The sequence below is a fragment of the Bos indicus genome, chromosome 5, assembly GCF_029378745.1.
Source record: "Bos indicus isolate NIAB-ARS_2022 breed Sahiwal x Tharparkar chromosome 5, NIAB-ARS_B.indTharparkar_mat_pri_1.0, whole genome shotgun sequence".
Classification (NCBI taxonomy): Eukaryota; Metazoa; Chordata; class Mammalia; order Artiodactyla; family Bovidae; genus Bos; species Bos indicus.
This window is the reverse complement of record NC_091764.1, coordinates 5,025,783-5,038,711: the sequence shown is the minus strand read 5'-3', so window position 1 is coordinate 5,038,711 and position 12,929 is coordinate 5,025,783. Positions and strand designations below refer to the sequence as shown.

Below are 12,929 nucleotides of genomic sequence, written 5' to 3'. Positions count from 1 at the left end.
TTATTGTTAAGTTTTCTTTTCAAAGGACTTCTCTTGTGGCTTAGCTGGTAAAGAATCTGCCTGAAATGTGGGAAACCTGCGTTGGATCTCTGGGTTGGGAAGACCCTCTGGAGAAGGGAAAGGCTACCCACTCCAGTATTCTCACCTGGAGAATTCGATGGACTGCATAGTCCATGAGGTCACAAAGAGTTGGACATGACTGAGCAATTTTCACTTTTACTTTTCTTTTCAAATCATAGTTTGAGATCATGCCACTTACTTGTTTAAAACTTTCCCATGGTTTTGCCATTGTGTAGAATAAACCCCCAAATCCTAACCTGGCCAGTGATATTCTATTTGGTTTTGTTGTCACCTAACTTTCTACCTCTAACCACAATTATTCATTTTTGAAACATGTTAAACTCATTTCAAGCTCAGAGATTTTATAATACGTGCTCTCACTTCTACCTGAAATATTTTTTAGCCATCTGTTCATCTTTTGGCTTTCAGCTCAAATGTCACCTCCTTTCACAGATATCCTATCTATATTCTGGAGAAGGAAATGGCAACCCACTTCAGTATTCTTGTCTGGAGAATTCCATGGACAGAGGAGCCTGGTGGGCTGCAGTCTGAAGGGTTGTGAAGAATCAGACATGACTGAGCAACTAACAACACTATTTATATTCTATAGTAGTTATTCCCCATTTGCTTATTGTGCTGTTTCTACGGCATATTTCACTATTAGTTAAATATCACTTGTTTAATATGTTCACTTGTAAGTCTCTTCCAAGACTACAAACTAAGCATGGTCGGTCTTTATTGTTCTTGTTAGTGGATACATCAACTTTTAAAAGCTATTCCATGTAGTTGATAACATCCCAATGCTTCCACTTTGTAGGACTGAAAGAAGCCTAAAAACTTTTGCCATTACTGTACATTCAAAATTTGCTTTTCATGCCTATGTTCAAAGTCAGCAAAGCTTCCATTTAGGAAGTGGCTTTCTGAATTTAATTCGACCTGCTTTCACAGTTCTGTTGTTTTTCCTTTCTAGGGGAATACAATCATCAATTAGCAATCATTGTTCTGTTTTCCTTTCTTTTTTTGGCTTAGTCTCAGAAGCATTTTATTTATATTAAGAAGCTCCTTCTCAATCCTAGCATGTAGTTAATTTTTCTTGGCATGTTGATTAGGATATTTTCTCACTTCAATTATTCATTTTAACAACATTATTTATAGGATCCTATTGACCTGTAGGAAAACTTGAGGCTTTCCAATAAAGTTCTCCAGAAATAGAGGCTATTTTGGAAGGTAGTTATTTCCCATCATTGGAAAGTTTTTGGGTATAGGTACATAATTACATGGTAAGTGTTAAGAGTTCAAGTTTCATATGGATAGCTTGACTAGAAGACTTCTGAAGTACTTTTCCACCTTTGAGTTATGATTCCTTATATTTATGTGACTAGCACCAATTAATAATGCAACCTCTGGAGGATAGTCAATTAAAAGAGTCCTTCATGTTATAAAACTTAGGTGCTCCTGATGTCATTTTTACAACATACATTTCAACATATCTTATTTTCTTTTTATAAAAATATGGAAACAAACAATTTTAGAAAATAATTTAAATCCTAATTAGCCTAGGTACTATGAAATAATACCAAGCTTAAAACTCCCTTTGGAAGTAATATTTGGCTATCTACAGGTAAAATTAGTATGTCTAAATTATGACTCATTTTATTATAGAATTAAAAATATTTCAATAAAAACTCTTTAATTGCTATCTTATAATTAATCCTTTTATAGTTCACAAAGACATTTAGAAGAATATGTTGAAAGCTCAGTCATATGGTATAACCAAACTTCTAGGGAGGCTGGAATCCTTTAAAAATCCCCAATTTATTTTAGTACTCTTTAAAAAATGTAAAGAAACTTACCCTGGTGCATAGTTGCATATGAAAAGTGCTGCATGTTTAATACGTCCAATTCTTGAACATGGAGTAACAGCACAACCAACTTTGTAAGACCTGTCCCAAACAAGCTAAAATAAAATTTTCAAAGAAAACATAAAATTTAATTCTAAACATTTACTCTGCCATAGTATAATCAATAGTATATTCAATACACATAGAACTTTAACCAAGCCAATTCAAGAATGAACTATTCTTCATTTGGCTGCAGGCAGAAAATTATCATGAATTTAGTTAAGCATTTACAAAACTGTAATTAGAGAAACATTTCAATAGGTTCTACCAATACTGTACTCTTAGGATAAAAAGTCTGAGAAAAACTGATCCAGAATAAGGAAGGAAGAATCAATTTTCAACATTTTGTTAAATCTGAGAGTTCCAGGTTATTGGCAGAGAGGAAGAGGCAAATGAGAAGAGAAAAGGCCTTGGAAGAATGGAAGCTGTGAATAGAAAGAAGAAAAAGAGGGGACAGTAAGATTATAGAAGAGAAGGAAAAGAAATACAAGAGTAGAAAGTAATTGAATGTTGCAGAATTTTTTTTTCTTTTATTGAGGAAATTCTATTATAAAGTAAAATAAAGTCTGGGCTTTTCATTAAAAAAAAATGAGTAAAAGAGCTGGTTCCTATAAAATAATTTCTTGCAAGACAGGTCTTGGAATGAAAATAGGAAAACAATTAAAGATATTCTAGAAAATAATTCCTGAGTGTATTTAATTGTCCCAATACTCTTAAGTGAAGAAAGAAAAAAGTTGTTTTGTTAACCTCTGTGGGACAGGAAGAAACCATTTGTTTTCCTTTTCTCTATAACTCTTAGCAATTTAAAAAATGTGTGACTCCAAAAGAAATAGACCAATGCATTAAAAGAATAGAGAATAGAATGTCTGCAGCAGTTGAAGTTAAGTCAAATCCAGGAGATGAAAGTGTCTAGGAAACTAGATTTAAGGAGGAAAAAATACAGAGGAGTAGGTCAGGGAGGAGACTTGGTTAGTTTGCTCAAAGTACTGAAGTCATATAAAGGAGTTTAGCTTTGACATGAGTAAGATAATAGAGAGTCTCTCATTTTCTAGAAGAAAGAACTGATCAAAAAATTTTTGAAACATGATTCATTTGATGGAACAGAAAGACACTAGTTCAACATGAAAAAATTCCAAAATTTTAAGTTCTACATCAGAATCGACTCATTGAAAAATAATCATCTTTTAAATGAGCTTGGAAGTTAATTCAATAGTTTACTGAGAGGAGGAGCCAAGATGGTGGAGGAGTAGGACGGGGAGAACACTTTCTCCCCCACAAATTCATCAAAAGAGCATTTAAACATCGAGTAAATTCCACAAAACAACTTCTGAATGCCAGCAGAGGACATCAGGCACCCAGAAAAGCAACCCAACTCTAAGAAAGGAGGTAGGAAAAAATATAAAAGACAAAAAAAGAGACAAAAGAGGGAGGGACGGAGTTCCGTCCCGGGAAGGGAGTCTTAAAAAGAGAGAAGTTTCCAAACACCAGGAAACCTTCTCACTGCCGAATCTGTGCTGAGCTTTGGAAGCACAGAGGGCAACATAACAGGGAGAAAAAATAAATAAACAATTAAAACTCGCAGATTGTGAGCCCTACGGTAACTCCCCCAGCGGAGAAGCAGCGCAGATGCCTGCACACGCCATTAGCAAGCGGGGGCTGGGCAGGGAGGTGTGGCGCGGGCTGCATCGCTGAGAGTAAGAATCTGGCCTGCATACCCTGAGCGCTATCTGAGGGAAATAATTTGGGCTAGCAAACCAGACTGTGGGATATCTACCACGCGAAAAGCCAGCCCCAACCTAAGACACCGCCAGGCCATCGCATGGAACAAAAGACTGAACAGAGATAGCTGGCTGCAGACCTTCCCCCTCCGGTGACAGGCAGCCAGAGCTGGAAGGGGGCAATCGCAGCCCCAGAGAGACATTATCTATAAAACTGTAAGCAGGCTTCTTTGCTAACTAAAACTTCTTGGGGGTCTGGACGGTCAACATCTGCCTGAGAAGGTGTGCCGGTTTTACACCCAGATAACCGAGTGGCGGGGAGGCAATAAGTCGCAGCATTGGCGCTCGCCAAACACCTCATCACCTGAGCTGCTCGGACCTGGGAAGAGCACAAAACGCAGGCCCAACTGAGTCTGCGCCTCTGAGGACTACTCGAGTGCCTGAACCTGAGCGGCTTGGACCTGGGAGGTACATGCAGCCCAGGGCCGGCCTCGGATTGTTCCTGGCGGAACAACCTAGAGCCCGAGCAGTGTGGGCAGGGAGGCTACACGCGCTGTGAGCGGGGGCAGACCCAGTGTGGCTGAGGCACTGCGAGCGCACGCCAGTGTTATTTGTTTGCAGCATCCCTCCCTCCCTCCCCACAGCGTGACTGAACAAGTAAGCCTAAAAAAAAAAAAAAAAAAAGTGTCCTCCACCGTGCCCTTTGTGTCAGGGCGGAAACCAGACCCTGAAGAGACCAGCAAACAGAAGAAGTTACAACAGAGGGAAATGCCTTGGAGATTAAAACCCTGTGGTTACTACGGACTACATAGGAAGGGGCCTATAGATCTTGAGAAATATAAGTCGAACCAAGGAACCAGCCAAAAATGAACTGAACCCACAATACTCACAACAAAACCAGAAAAAGTCCTAGATATATTTTTACTATTTTTATGATCATTCTTTCTTTTTTTTTAATTAAAAAAAATTTAAGTCCTCTATTGTTCCTTTAATTTTCACTTTTATAACCTATTACTTTGCAAAAAAAAAAAAAAAAAAAGACCCTATTTTTTTCTTCTTCAGCAAACTTCATATATATATATATTTTATAATTTTTTGACCTTGTTTTTTTTTTTCTTCTTTTCTTTAACATTGTATTTTTGAAATTCCAAACTCTACTCTAGTTTTTTAATTTTAGCTTTTTGGCATATGTTATCAATTTTGTACCTATGTTATCAATTTTGTACCTATAGTTTTTTTTAAAATTTCTGTGACTTTTTTTTCTGTTTCTTTCTCTTCTTCTTTTATATAACATTGTATATCTGAAATTCCAAACTCTACTCTAGATTTTTAATTTATGCTTTTTGGTATTTGATATCAATTTTGTACCTGTATTTTCTTTATAATTTTTGCGACATTGTTTGTTTTTGTTTGTTTGTTTGTTTTCTCCCTTTATGTTTCTTCTTCCTTTTTTTTAACATTGTATTTTTGAAATTCCAAACTCTACTCTAGATTTTTAATTTTTGCTTTTTGGTATTAGTTATCAATTTTGTACCTATATTTTCTTTATAATTTTCACGACCTTGTTTGTTTTTCTTTGTTCATTTTTCCTTTCTTTTCCTTCTTCTTTTCTTTAACATCGTATTTTTGAAATTCCAAACTCTACTCTAGATTTTTAATTTTTGCTTTTATGTATTTGTTACCAATTTTGTACCTTTAAGAACCCAATCTTCAGGACCCATTTTTCACTAGGGAGCGAGATTACTGGTTTGACTGCTTTCTCTCCCTTTGGACTCTCCTTTTTCTCCACCAGGTCGCCTGTGTCTCCTCCCTAACCCCTCTCTACTCTACCCAACTCTGTGAATTTCTGTGTGTTCCAGACGGTGGAGAACACTTAGGGAACTGATTACTGGCTGGATCTGTCTCCCTCCTTTTCATTCCCCCCTTTTATCCCTCTGGCCACCTCTGTCTCCTTCCTCCTTCTTCTCTTCTCTGTGTAACTCCGTGAACATCTCTGAGTGGTCCAGTTGTGGAGTGCACATAAGGAAGTGACTACTGGCTACCCCACTCTCTCCACTATTGATTCCACCTCATCTCATTTGGGTCACCTCTAACTCCCTCCTCCCTCTTCTCTTCTCCATGTAACACTGTGAACCTCTCTGAGTGACCCTCACAGTAGAGAAAATTTTCATCTTTAACGTAGAAGTTTTATCAATGGTACTGTATAGAAGGAGAAGTTTTGAAACTTCTGTAAAAATAAGACTGATAACTGGAAGCAGGAGGCTTAAGTCCAAACCCTGACTCCAGGGAACTCCTGACTCCAAGGAACATTAATTGACAGGAGCTCATCAAACGCCTCCATACTGACACTGAAACCAAGCACCACACAAGGGCCAACGAGTTCCAGGGCAAGACATACCAAGCAAATTCTCCAGCAACAAAGGAACACAGCCCTGAGCTCCAAGATACAAGCTGCCCAAAGTCACCCCAAAACCATAGACATCTCATAACTCATTATTGGACATTTCATTGCACTCCAGAGAGAAGAAATACAGCTCCACCCACCAGAACACCGACACAAGCTTCCCTAACCAGGAAACCTTGACAAGCCACCTGTACAAACCCACACACAGCGAGGAAAAGCCACAATAGAGAGAACTCCACAAACTGCCAGAATACAGAAAGGACACCCCAAACTCAGCAATTTAAACAAGATGAAGAGACAGAGGAATACCCAGCAGATAAAGGAACAGGATAAATGCCCACCAAACCAAACAAAAGAGGAAGAGATAGGGAATCTATCTGATAAAGAATTCTGAATAATGATAGTGAAATTGATCCAAAATCTTGAAATCAAAATGGAATCACAGATAAATAGCCTGGAGACAAGGATTGAGAAGATGCAAGAAAGGTTTAACAAGGACCTAGAAGAAATAAAAAAGAGTCAATATATAATGAATAATGCAATAAATGAAATTAAAAACACTCTGGAGGCAACAAATAGTAAAATAACAGAGGCAGAAGATAGGATTAGTGAATTAGAAGATAGAATGGTAGAAATAAATGAATCAGAGAGGATAAAAGAAAAACGAATTAAAAGAAAAGAGGACAATCTCAGAGACCTCCAGGACAATATTAAACGCTATAACATTCGAATCATAGGGGTTCCAGAAGAAGAAGAAGACAAAAAGAAAGATCATGAGAAAATAGTTGAGGAGAAAATAGTTGAAAACTTCCCTAAAAGAGGGAAGGAAATAATCACCCAAGTCCAGGAAACCCAGAGAGTCCCAAACAGGATAAACCCAAGGTGAAACACCCCAAGACACATATTAATCAAATTAACAAAGAACAAATATTAAAAGCAGCAAGGGAAAAACAACAAATAACACACAAGGGAATTCCCATTAGGATAACAGCTGATCTTTCAATAGAAACTCTTCAAGCCAGGAAGGAATGGCAAGACATACTTAAAATGATGAAAGAAAATAACCTACAGCCCAGATTATTATACCCAGCAAGGATTTCATTCAAGTATGAAGGAGAAATCAAAAGCTTTTCAGACAAGCACAAGCTGAGAGAATTCTGCACCACCAAACCAGCTCTCCAACAAATACTAAAGGATATTCTCTAGACAGGAAACACAAAAATGGTGTATAAATTCGAACCCCAAACAATAAAGTAAATGGCAACGGGATCATACTTATCAGTAATTACCTTAAACGTAAATGGGTTGAATGCCCCAACCAAAAGACAAAGACTGGCTGAATGGATACAAAAACAAGACCCCTACATATGTTGTCTACAGGAGACCCACCTCAAAACAGGGGACACATACAGACTGAAAGTGAAGGGCTGGAAAAAGATTTTCCATGCAAATAGGGACCAAAAGAAAGCAGGAGTAGCAATACTCATATCAGATAAAATAGACTTTAAAACAAAGGCTGTGAAAAGAGACAAAGAAGGTCACTACATAATGATCAAAGGATCAATCCAAGAAGAAGATATAACAATTATAAATATATATGCACCCAACACGGGAGCACCGCAGTATGTAAGACAAATGCTAACAAGTATGAAAGGAGAAATTAACAATAACACAATAATAGTGGGAGACTTTAATACCCCACTCACACCTATGAATAGATCAACTAAACAGAAAATTAACAAGGAAACACAAATTTTAAATGATACAATAGACCAGTTAGACCTAATTGATATCTATAGGACATTTCATCCCAAAACAATGAATTTCACCTTTTTCTCAAGCGCACATGGAACCTTCTCCAGGATAGATCACATCCTGGGCCATAAAGCTAGCCTTGGTAAATTCAAAAAAATAGAAATCATTCCAAGCATCTTTTCTGACGACAATGCAGTAAGATTAGATCTCAATAACAGGAGAAAAACTATTAAAAATTCCAACATATGGAGCCTGAACAGCACGCTGCTGAATAACCAACAAATCACAGAAGAAATCAAAAAAGAAATCAAAATTTGCATAGAAATGAATGAAAATGAAAACACGACAACCCAAAACCTGTGGGACATGGTAAAAGCAGTCCTAAGGGGAAAGTTCATAGCAATACAGGCACACCTCAAGAAACAAGAAAAAAGTCAAATAAATAACCTAACTCTACACCTAAAGCAACTAGAAAAGGAAGAAATGAAGAACCCCAGGGTTAGTAGAAGGAAAGAAATCTTAAAAATTAGAGCAGAAATAAATGCAAAAGAAACAAAAGAGACCATAGCAAAAATCAACAAAGTCAAAAGCTGGTTCTTTGAAAGGATAAATAAAATTGACAAACCATTAGCCAGACTCATCAAGAAACAAAGGGAGAAAAATCAAATCAATAAAATTAGAAACGAAAATGGAGAGATCACAACAGACAACACAGAAATACAAAGGATCATAAGAGACTACTATCAACAATTATATGCCAATAAAATGGACAACGAGGAAGAAATGGACAAATTCTTAGAAAAGTACAACTTTCCAAAACTCGACCAGGAAGAAATAGAAAATCTTAACAGACTCATCACAAGCACGGAAATTGAAACTGTAATCAAAAATCTTCCAGCAAACAAAAGCCCAGGTCCAGACAGCTTCACAGGTGAATTCTACCAAAAATTTAGAGAAGAGCTAACACCTATCCTGCTCAAACTCTTCCAGAAAATTGCAGAGGAAGGTAAACTTCCAAACTCATTCTATGAGGCCACTATCACCCTAATACCAAAACCTGAAAAAGATCCCACAAAAAAAGAAAACTACAGGCCAATATCACTGATGAACATAGAAGCAAAAATCCTTAACAAAATTCTAGCAATCAGAATCCAACAACACATTAAAAAGATCATACACTATGACCAAGTGGGCTTTATCCCAGGGATGCAAGGATTCTTCAATATCCACAAATCAATCAATGTAATACACCACATTAACAAATTGAAAAATAAAAAACATATGATTATCTCAATAGATGCAGAGAAAGCCTTTGACAAAATTCAACACCCATTTATGATAAAAACTCTCTAGAAAGCAGGAATAGAAGGAACATACCTCAACATAATAAAAGCTATATATGACAAACCCACAGCAAACACTATCCTCAATGGTGAAAAATTGAAAGCATTTCCTCTAAAGTCAGGAACAAGACAAGGGTGCCCACTTTCACCATTACTATTCAACATAGTTTTGGAAGTTTTGGCCACAGCAATCAGAGCATAAAAAGAAATAAAAGGAATCCAAATTGGAAAAGAAGAAGTAAAACTCTCACTATTTGCGGATGACATGATCCTCTACATAGAAAACCCTAAAGACTCCACCAGAAAATTACTAGAGCTAATCAATGACTATAGTAAAGTTGCAGGATACAAAATCAACACACAGAAATCCCTTGCATTTCTATACACTAATAATGAGAAAACAGAAAGAGAAATTAAGGAAACAATTCCATTCACCATTGCAACGGAAAGAATAAAATACTTAGGAATATATCTACCTAAAGAAACTAAAGACCTATATATAGAAAACTATAAAACACTGGTGAAAGAAATCAAAGAGGACACTAATAGATGGAGAAATATACCATGTTCATGGATTGGAAGAATCAATATAGTGAAAATGAGTATACTACCCAAAGCAATTTATAGATTCAATGCAATCCCTATCAAGCTACCAACAGTATTCTTCACAGAGCTAGAACAAATAATTTCACAATTTGTATGGAAATACAAAAGACCTCGAATAGCCAAAGCGATCTTGAGAAAGAAGAATGGAACTGGAGGAATCAACCTACCTGACTTCAGGCTCTACTACAAAGCCACAGTTATCAAGACAGTATGGTACTGGCACAAAGACAGAAATATAGATCAATGGAACAAAATGGAAAGCCCAGGGATAAATCCATGCAACTATGGACACCTTATCTTTGACAAAGGAGGCAAGAATATACAATGGATTAAAGACAATCTCTTTAACAAGTGGTGCTGGGAAATCTGGTCAACCACTTGTAAAAGAATGAAACTAGAACCCTTTCTAACACCATACACAAAAATAAACTCAAAATGAATTAAAGATCTCAATGTAAGACCAGAAACTATAAAACTCCTAGAGGAGAACATAGGCAAAACACTCTCTGACATACATCCCAGCAGGATCCTCTATGACCCACCTCCCAGAATATTGGAAATAAAAGCAAAAATAAACAAATGGGACCTAATTAACCTGAAAAGCTTCTGCACATCAAAGGAAACTATTAGCAAGGTGAAAAGACAGCCTTCAGAATGGGAGAAAATAATAGCAAATGAAGCAACTGACAAACAACTAATCTCAAAACTATACAAGCAACTCCTACAGCTCAACTCCAGAAAAATAAATGATCCAATCAAAAAATGGGCCAAAGAACTAAACAGACATTTCTCCACAGAAGACATACAGATGGCTAACAAACACATGAAAAGATGCTCAACATCACTCATTATCAGAGAAATGCAAATCAAAACCACTATGAGGTACCATTTCACACCAGTCAGAATGGCTGCGATCCAAAAGTCTACAAATAATAAATGCTGGAGAGGGTGTGGAGAAAAGGGAACCCTCTTACACTGTTGGTGGGAATGCAAATTAGTACAGCCACTATGGAGAACAGTGTGGAGATTCCTTAAAAAACTGGAAATAGAACTGCCTTATGATCCAGCAATCCCACTGCTGGGCATACACACTGAGGAAACCAGAAGGGAAAGAGACACGTGTACCCCAGTGTTCATCGCAGCACTGTTTATAATAGCCAGGACATGGAAGCAACCTAGATGTCCATCAGCAGATGAATGGATAAGAAAGGTGTGGTACATATACACAATGGAGTATTACTCAGCCATTAAAAAGAATACATTTGAATCAGTTCTAATGAGGTGGATGAAACTGGAGCCTATTATACAGAGTGAAGTAAGCCAGAAGGAAAAACACCAATACAGTATACTAATGCATATATATGGAATTTAGAAAGATGGTAACAATAACCCTGTGTACGAGACAGCAAAAGAGACACTGATGTATAGAACAGTGTTTTGGACTCTGTGGGAGAGGGAGAGGGTGGGAAGATTTGGGAGAATGGCATTGAAACATGTAAAATATCATGTATGAAACGAGATGCCAGTCCAGGTTTGATGCACGATACTGGATGCTTGGGGCTGGTGCACTGGGTCGACCCAGAGGGATGGTATGGGGAGGGAGGAGGAAGGAGGGTTCAGGATGGGGAACACATGTATACCTGAGGCGGATTCATTTTGATATTTGGCAAAACTAATACAATTATGTAAAGTTTAAAAATAAAATAAAATTAAAAAAAATAGTTTATTGATTCCTCATACAAATACTTATTGAAGACCTAAATAATGTCATGTTGATGTGTTGAGAATACATGGAAGAGAAGACAATGTCCCTGCCCTTTGCATAGTATTAGATTCATACATTAATGATTATGAAAAATGTAATATGTAAAATAATGAATGTATGCACAGGAAATAAAAAGTGGTTCAGTATTCTTGGAGTACAAAGTGTAAGGGTGAATTGTTAGATATGAGGCAGGAAAATAATACTATGTATTTGCAATTAAAATGTTTTCATACATACATATACCATAGAATGTGTACTGATTCATGCAAAAAAAATCAAGTCTCTTATTTATGTTTAAATAGTCAATAAACTAGAACTAATTTTTATTTACTGTTTACTTCCTTTTCCAGCATGCATTATTTTAGAAAGGTACCTTTCATCTTTGGGTATAGAGATTAGATTTACTATATTTAAAGGAATGCTTTAATTGTATGGTTCAAGCAAATAGAACAAATTACGAACATTCAGAAGATCTAGGACTGATCAGAATTTTGATTCTATTAGAGGAAGTAATTTTACCATTTGAATTTATTTATAAAATTGAAACAATCAATAAAAACTTAGTAGTAAGGCAATTAAGGAGTCTATTGAATTAATAATATAAAATTAGATACCTGTAGATAGTTAGAACAGTTACCAGAGCAACTGTTCTTTTCAAAATTGTACTTTCTCCTCTGCTCAAACCAACTTCTGATAGCAATACTTGCAGTAAATTCATTTTCAGGGCCGACCCATATATTTTCACCAATACCATTAAATTTAGGATGGGCCATATATAGTTCTTCTAAATGAGTATTACGCTCAAACACACATTTTTTCCCCCATGCTCTAGCAGTCCGTGACAAAGCTACATCCCAAGTCTGAAAAAAAATGCAAAAGACAAAGAAAACAAAATAATAATAATAATGAAGGCTTTTTTTGTGCTCTAAATTATTTTCCTTGAATTCTCATATTTAGATTTAAGGAAAACAATTCTTATTTTGTGCCTATCAGTCTGATTTGTGGAATTTATTAAGGAGGAAAGTGTTTTGAGATAATTATAAATGAAACAACTATTTCCGGAGATGAAGGACTATGCATATTTTGTAATTAGAAAGTCAGATTGTTAGATGATGCAAATGATTATAATACTCTTACCTGTAGTCTATTCAGAAAATGCATATTTTTAACCTCATGCCTTTTATACATAATAATACAATAATTTAACATATTTAAGAACTATTTATTGAACACTGATTATATGCAAACTGTTGTACTTTGAGGAATAAAATGAAGTCAACATAAAGTTTGTCCTCTAGCTTCTTATTGTTATTAGAACAACATGGAATAATACATACATATATATATATATATACACACACACACATATACATGTAT

The 12,929-nt window shown here is 36.2% G+C and overlaps 1 protein-coding gene across 3 annotated transcripts in view; it reads right to left on the bottom strand.

The window, feature by feature from the left end:
- GLIPR1L2 (GLIPR1 like 2) overlaps positions 1-12,929 on the bottom strand; it is a 45,679-nt gene that overhangs the window by 17,384 nt on the left and 15,366 nt on the right. For all 3 annotated transcript variants that reach the window (XM_070788837.1, XM_070788835.1, XM_070788836.1), the window contains exons 2-3: positions 12,167-12,412; positions 1,914-2,017 (exon numbers count right to left, since the gene is read on the bottom strand). In XM_070788837.1, the coding sequence (XP_070644938.1) occupies positions 1,914-2,017; positions 12,167-12,412 (350 nt within the window). The remainder of the gene's footprint in view (positions 1-1,913; positions 2,018-12,166; positions 12,413-12,929) is intronic.